The sequence below is a fragment of the Arachis hypogaea genome, chromosome 3 (genome assembly GCF_003086295.3).
Source record: "Arachis hypogaea cultivar Tifrunner chromosome 3, arahy.Tifrunner.gnm2.J5K5, whole genome shotgun sequence".
In the NCBI taxonomy this organism is placed as follows: Eukaryota; Viridiplantae; Streptophyta; class Magnoliopsida; order Fabales; family Fabaceae; genus Arachis; species Arachis hypogaea.
In genome coordinates, this window is record NC_092038.1 from 33,263,328 (window position 1) to 33,271,640 (window position 8,313).

The following is an 8,313-nucleotide window of genomic DNA, read 5'->3' on the forward strand; positions in this document are numbered from 1 at the left end:
TCTCACTCTCATTCTTCATATTTATATTTATATTTCTCTCTCTTTTCTCTTATTCTCTATTTTTTTATCTTTCTCTTCTACAGAAAATAAAAATAACAAAATAATATAACTTAAATAAAAAATATTATTATTGTTATTATATACATAGTTTTTTAGTTTTTTTTTATTTTGTTTAAATTTTCACCATTTATCTTTCTAATCTATATTTTCATTTCTCTTCTTTTAAATATTTATTACATATAATTTAGAGAGAATATTAATATTATAATTAAAAGTTAGAATCAAGATTCAATTGTTTTAAAAAATTAATTTTGAGTTAATTTTATAATTATCAGTATAATTTTTTATGCTAATATCTAATTATATTTTTATATACATAGAGAGAAAAATATTATTTTTAAATAACAAATATAAAAATTAATTATTTTTATTTATGCAACAGACTTAACAATTAACACCTAATTAAATATAAAAGTATACAAGTTAAATTATTTTAAATTTTAGATAACGAATATTAAAATTAATTATTAATAAAAAATTAGACTTTTTTCATATAAAAATAATAACTAAAAATCTTATTATTCAATTTTTTATCTACAGATACCTTGGTCTTCTTAGTTAGAGACTTTTGTTAACCTACAATTTTTTTTTGTAAAAGTAGTTTGATTTTATAAATCTTTTGTGTCATGCATAATCTATACTGTCAGAACAAAATAAACCGTAATTTTAAAAAATTTATATTTCCATAATATTATTAAGGGTAAAAATACTAGTATAAAAACTAAATTTAAAAATTAATTCAGGTACGAAGTTATATAAAACTTTTTAGTTTTAATAAATATAAGTCATCTTTAAAAAATTCTACTTTAAGTACTTTCAAAAATACTCTTATTTTTTAAAAATTATAATTACAAACACATAATTTTTTTAATTTATCAAACATAAAATAAAAAATTTATACTTTTAAAAAAATATAAATACATCTTCAAAAACTTTTATCAAACCTTATTATATCCGATCAATAAGTCTTTTTTTTTTCTTCCTTCTCTTTCAAATAAAGAAGATATTTGAGCTTTCCAAGTGTTTTTTCCCATGCAAAAATATTGGATATGCATGCACCATAACTTCAAAGCGACTTTTTATCTCATTATTACCTATGTAACTAAGCAACAATTCTACGCCTTGGCCTCGTTGCTATAACCCAAAGCCCAAAGCAACATGGCCTTTATTTTCATCTTTGAGAAAGCAAAAAAGAAATGGCTCCACTTTTGATATCATTGCTATTGCTTTAGGGAAGAATTAGACAAACTAATACATGCACCAATTAAAGTTCTCATAAATATCACTCGTGTCCCCACACCTAAACCTACACGCACTATAGTACTTCTGGTTCTGGCACAATCAGATGTAGTAATGCATTCTAATCTGGCTTCCTTATCCAAATGGATACTCTTTTCTAAGTTTGCTAAGAATGCGCTTATAAAGCTAAGCCCCCATTTTCCCTACATATATACAATAATATTAGGTTCAATAAAGTAAAAGCTTGTGACTTTAAAAACTCAAGATTCTATATGTCTAGCTATAAACACAATTAAACTCAAAAGCTTATATATATATATATATATATATATATATATATATATATATATATATACTGATTTGAAACCAATTGTACTCTATGCGTACTACATCTATACGTTCGTTTATTTTCCAATCAATTGGCAGTGATTTTGGTTTACTTTCGGCCATATATTTTAATTTAAAGTCCAATTAAAGAACCAACTAATTATGAGTTAATATCATTTTTTTTAATTTTACGTTTAACTCACATTAACATCTAAATAAACATTTGATACCACATGTAACAAATAAAATATAAAAAATCCACTAAAAAAATCCAAAAGTAGAATAGAATATCCAAAACTTTTCTCCGATACGATTTCCAACTTAATTCGGTTTCTTCCATTGTTTTCTTATTTTTCAGTTTTTTTTTTTTTTTTTGCCATCTTTGTTCTTTACCTTTAACTTTTCTTTTTCAGTGTGAAAACACGTTTTTTATGGTCACGAAGCTTGGAAATAGACGTTGATGGTGACGGAAGTTAGATGGGTTGACTTAAACAAACATAATATTTAGTATTGTTGCTGTTAAAATCAATAGTGGTTTTATTATAAGGCATAAGCCATGAAAAACAAATGAGTAATATTTGTTTGGAATTGAAATCAGGTACGTCTAGGTAAAAGAAAAGATAAGTAGAAAGAAATCATTTAAAAAAATAAAAAGTTAATTCAAATTGGTTATAAAAAAATATTTTTAATCTCTTTTATTTTTGTTTTTAATATATTATAAATATAACTATTTATGTTATTTCTTTCTACATACATTTTAAATTTTTAGGATAAGAGATTTTATAAGAAAGCAAAAACTCGATTTTATTTTTAAAAATAATTAATTATAGACAACAAAATAATATCTTTATAGTAAGATCCAACTAGTTTTAATTTTTTATGATTATTTTCTTTCAAAAAATAAGGCATGAGTAATAAGTCTTACAATGCAAGATATTATTTTCTGTTTTTGGAACATTACATTATTGTAATGTAAAATTAATAACGAAAAGGAATACAGACTGTGATGTATGTTTCAAATCAAGACTTAAATGTGTGGAACAATACAACAATACTATACTAGCTAGTTGGAGCGTCAAAATAGAATTGTAACATGTAAGTTATTCTTGAATTCGGGAATACGATAGGTTAAGTGCTTCTCTGTCTTTCTACCTATTTTATCTGTATAAAAATTAATACACAAATTTTACCACAACTAATAATTAATATTTTATTATTATTTTATTGCCACATAAATTTTTTTAACTTATAATTTTTACAGATTTTTAATTTTTTTAATTATCGCTCTTAATTCAATCGCATCCACTAGTATTATCTTCTAACTAATATTAATAATAAATAACCTCCATTAACATCATCTTTCAAATAGTGAATTTAATATCATTATTAAGTTATTTTTTAAGAAAAAATTATCATTAGTTCTGTTTATTAAAATATTATTCTATTTATATATATTTATATTATAGATCAAATAATTTATATATTATATTCTTTTAATAAAATTTTCAAATAATCTATATATTATATTATTCCTTGGATTTTTTTTATTTTGCATAATTTATTTTCTTTAAATTATACAAATGATTATAACATTTTATTTGACAATAAAAAATATTTTTAGTGAAGTGGAATTTAAATGAGTCAAATTTTATTTGAGTGTCAATATATTACTTTTGTATTTATATGTTCATCTTTTTTTGTTAAAAATAAATCTAAATTATTTATCAAAATCAAATAGAAAGAAATTGATTCTCTTTTTATACTTTATTAAAAAATTTAACTTAAGCAAATATTTTAAGTTTTATTATATTATATATATCATTGTATTATATTATAAAATTATTATGATATAATTTTTTATTTTATGATTTTTATATATATTATTTTAGAATTAATTATAAGACCAAAAATTTTTCTATTTTCATTTTAATTATCTAAAAAATTATATACAAAAATTTTATAATATTAAATTTGTGGACATGTATTACGTGGATCTAGTACGTATGTATTTATATTTAAGTTATAATATATGTATTTAATTATTTATAAATAAAATTATATATATAGACTAATTTTAGCGTACAAATGATATTCTGATTAAGTTATTATTAAGGGACACTAAAGCGAGAAAAGTATTTACAGTTGTCTAATTGACTCTCGAGGAGTGGTTCTCTTTAGTCAACATCTCACACCATCTTTCTACTATTTCTCCTCGAAATATTTGGTTTCTGTATTCATACATTCAATACAAGCTCCACCACCGATATTACAATCTTTATTATTACTTTTGAATTTTCATTACTAATATCGTTTTCGTGACAAGACGTCGGTAATATCGTTTGATGATCAATTATTATAGTGTATTAATTCGATCGGCATATTATTTCATTACCCGTTATTAATGGCTGAACTTGACTCAACCTTACTGGTATATACCTGTTTTCAACCATTACTATAGTATTGTACTTCCATGGCTGGTTGAGATTAAGTAGAAGTTTTGCGAAATGAAGAATGAACCATATATATACAATTACTACCATAGTGGAACACTGTACCCGTTGTGCAGAAAGACATGAGTATGAATGAAAGAAAACGCACATAAAGGGAAGTCATTAATAAAGCAAAATTTTACAACTCACCAACCTTGGAAAGCTGGTCATTTATTTTCTTACAAACATACAACCACTACGAACATAACGCTCTTGCTTTTATATCTCCCACTTTATTTTGAAAAAGTCATAGTAGTAGGTGGCATCCTTTATTGGGAATGGAGAGTAAAATTCTTAACCACATCAGCAACACAGGCACAAACACTATACATGTAGACCTGCTTCCATTTTTTTTTCATTTATATTTTTCGATCTTTTGCTTTTATTTCATCAACCAACTTAACAATTAAACTCCAATGATATGTGATAATACAGGTATGAAAGATAATAAACAGTCCAAAAACACCAAATCAGGGTGTAGTGAACCGAAACAAGATTATAATCAAAAGCAGAGAATAAGAAATTAATTAAGCATCATCATCATGCAGAATTGCAGCACCTTCCCAAGAACCTGGCCTTGATCCATTATCCGATCCAGAGAGAAAAAGAAACTGCTAGAGATGGACCACCAAATTAATTAAATTAAACGTCAAAGCAATACCAAAATTCATCACGCGATTATAGTCATCATCATCCGGTTGTGCCAGTAATGATGAGTATGATGCCACGTGCTAATGATCAATTTGACCAAGTAATTACTTTGACGATGATGATCGACATTTATAGCAGCTAAAAATAGGTGGAAGGAAGGTAGGTGCCGATGCTTGTGACTTATATACGCTGAGATTTACATGGACAAATTATTAAAGGTAGAAAGAAGGTGAAGTAGTGGTGTTTTCATTGTTCATCTTACTATCTGTCCCAAGTAGAGTAGTAGTTATGGTAATTAGGAGACTCAAGAGCGAGTTTTTTCTGCATGTTGAGTTCCTTGTAAAACCTCCTGATGAATTCCTCGGCAGCCATGTCAACTTGGCCGTTATCACCTTCGTCCTTGAGAGGGAAGGGTGAATCGGTAACCCTCAACTGTTTCCCAATAGGGCTCTTACCGAACCCTGGCAATGTGACGAGAGGCGAAGCGTCAACCTTGTTTGGATCAGTGTTATTCAACATGTCAAGGACTTTCTGAACGGCGGTGAGGGTTGAAACGTCGTCGTATTTGGAGTGGTGTTTGGTGCGTTTGATGGTGGAGCGTAAACGGTTGACTTTGACGGCGGGGCTGTTGCTGCAGCTGAACTCGTAGTCGGTGGTGAGGCGGGGAGAGATGAAGGAGAGGTGTGTGTCGTGTGAGCGGCACGTGAGGTGGTGGTGATGGTGGTTGAAGATGAGGGTGTTGAGCAAAGCCTTACCGGCGAGTTTGCCTCGTTTCAGAATGGAATGGAACTCCATGACCAGTTTGCTCTTCGCTATTCCCTTTCTCAACATGAAGAATAATACTCTTACTATGTTCCATACCTTGTTTGCCACCACCGCTTGGCTTCCCTCTATTTCCATTGCCTATTCTTTTTTTCTTCGATATTTCTTTGTGTCTGTGTGCGTGTGAGAGAGAGAGAGAAAAAAGGGACTGGGTTAGGTTGGAATGTATGAGTGTTTTGGTCTACGATGGCAGCAAAGGGCTTCCAAGCTATTTAAAGGGGTATCTGTACCATGCAATTGAATATAATAATTAAGGGAAAAAAAAAGTCTAGAGATCAATACTTTATCAAAATCTAACTAGCATTTAGTCAATAAAAAGAAAATGAATAATTTTTTATTATAAGATAAAATTATATACTATTAAAAATATTATTGATAATTAATTGATGATTACAATTTAAAATTTGTTGTCTCTAACACTCCTCTTAAAAAAATAAAAAGCTTAAACTCTTGTATAATTAATAAAACTTTATAGGACTGACAAATGTAATTAAACATTAAGTAATATTTTAGGATTAGCATTTATTATTTTTGTCTTACGGTAACGAATAATATTTAAAAATATTGACTAAAAATATAATATTAATTAGTTAGATTAAAGATATTAAATTATTTGTTAAAAATATTAATTAATATAAATTAAAATTATTGACTCTTAATTTTTTTAAATATTTTTAGAGGTTCTTAAGTAAATATAGAAGTAAAATGATATTGGTATTTTTTTATATGTTTTTTGATATAAAAAATAAAAAGTAATACTAAAAAACTAATATTATAATAACAAATTTTAATTAATATTATAACCAAGTACTATAGACCTAATATAAAATCTACTAAAAATAAGGTATTGTTGAGTTAAATTTTAAAATATTTTTTATTGAGTTTTGGATATTTTTATTTTTAAAAATATAATTTTTTTTATATTAAATGGTAGTCGTAAAATGTTAACTTCTAATATTTTTTCAAAAATAAATACTTTACTTTTTTACTAATCATTAACTTTTTAGCTATTTGATTAATCAATTGTCTAAGGTGTAACTATTCCCATGGATGTTGACCAAATTGTATCCAACTAACTAGCTACTAGCTGAGAATTACTATTAACAAACCCAAAACCAAAACCAAATCCAAATTAATTGGAGTATAATGTTCATGGTGCATTACATGGAAATTGGGGTTGGAGTTTACTGAGACGTCTCTTTGACAGGAACTGAAATATTCATGTACCAAAATATAAGCTCATGCCCCATTTTTCATGGCATCCTTCAATAATTGGATGGGCCGCTCCCTGGTAGTCTAGGATAATTAGAATTTGCCGTGGAAACTAGCTTATTCAATAATATAATTAATGCATCTCAACCGCGTAATCTCATCTTTGCCCTTCATTTTCTTTTGATAACAATATTACATTAACATATCTATAATATCTACTTCCAGTCCACGTGGTAAACATCCTACGTCAACACGTTGAACATTAAAATTACACACATTTTTGTCCCGTTGGAATTAATTTAAATAATCTTATTATTTTTTGCTATATAAGTTATTTTTACGCGGAATAAATGTTATGATTTTATATCTTAGCTTCAAAAATTGACTTGGATCATAACTAAAAAGAGGTACACAAACATATACAGAGTATGAAAGGAGGTAACTAGTCGTTGCAAATTAAATTAAAAAGGAGAAGAAGCTAAGCAATGGCCATGGATAACACATATAGATTTATACACATGATTAAAAGATAACTCCCCAATTAAAACCAGGTTCATCGATCACCACTCGAAAGACATGATCCACAGTCACCTTCCGATCCCTTTCAATACAATCATAAGAGAAACATGGTGCCTATCTTCTACCGCATTCATTATTTCAATGTATAACGACTGCTACTGCTCTATATATACGACCAGCAGTCCCTCATCGGACTTTTTTTTTTATATTTATATTTATTTTAATTAAAATGATAATAATGTAGACACTCAGAGTCATATATACCCTTGTTGAGAGGCAGCAAGAGGAATATCATTCTTGTGGAAACTAAACCAATACACAAGAATGGAGGGGGTGTGTGTACTTATGTAGACGAAGTCATTAATTAATTAAGAGTAATGCTATGTAGTTAATATTAAATATTATTATTTTTAGTCAATAATTAATCAATAATAATTTATATTTATAAAAATTTTATATACAAAAAATATATAATTTGTTAAAATTTTAATATATAAATCAATATAATTTATAGTCATATTTTTTTAAAATTTATACATATAAATTAATAAAATTTATTTATTAAAAATAATTTAATATTTATATTAGTTAAGTAATAATAAAAAATATTAAAAATTATTAACTAGGTCCTAAGAATTTTTCATTAATTAATGAATCCTTTAAATATACTTGTGTGGCTAACTGATGAGTTGACATCCGTATCAGTCTTTTATATGACCATACCAAACCAATTTTCACACCTCTACATATAATACTCCTAATCAATGGTTAGAATCTACTTAAATTTCTCGACTAAAATTGAAGTATTTCTCCTTGAGGTTTGATAAAATTGTTCTCCGCACCAAAATTTTGACATGACTATAGGCTATAGGAGTTTCTACTATTTTGGGGATATATATATATATATATGTGTGTGTGTGTGTTTCTTGATAACTACTGATTAAATTAGAATCCTTTTTTTTCTCTCACAATCTCACTGTCAACATAAACCAAG

General features: G+C 26.7%; 1 protein-coding gene across 1 annotated transcript; it reads right to left on the reverse strand.

The window, feature by feature from the left end:
* Window positions 1-4,205: 4,205 nt before the first annotated feature.
* On the reverse strand, window positions 4,206-5,874 carry LOC112790192 (uncharacterized). The gene has a single exon (XM_025832467.3). It carries the CDS (start codon window positions 5,664-5,666, stop codon window positions 5,028-5,030), a length of 639 nt encoding a protein of 212 aa, XP_025688252.1. The 5' UTR covers window positions 5,667-5,874; the 3' UTR covers window positions 4,206-5,027.
* Between the last annotated feature and the right edge of the window lie 2,439 nt (window positions 5,875-8,313).

Coding starts and splice junctions, on each gene's coding strand:
- LOC112790192 (XM_025832467.3), bottom strand. CDS start 5,666: ATGGAAATAGAGGGAAGCCAAGCGGTGGTGGCAAACAAGGTATGGAAC.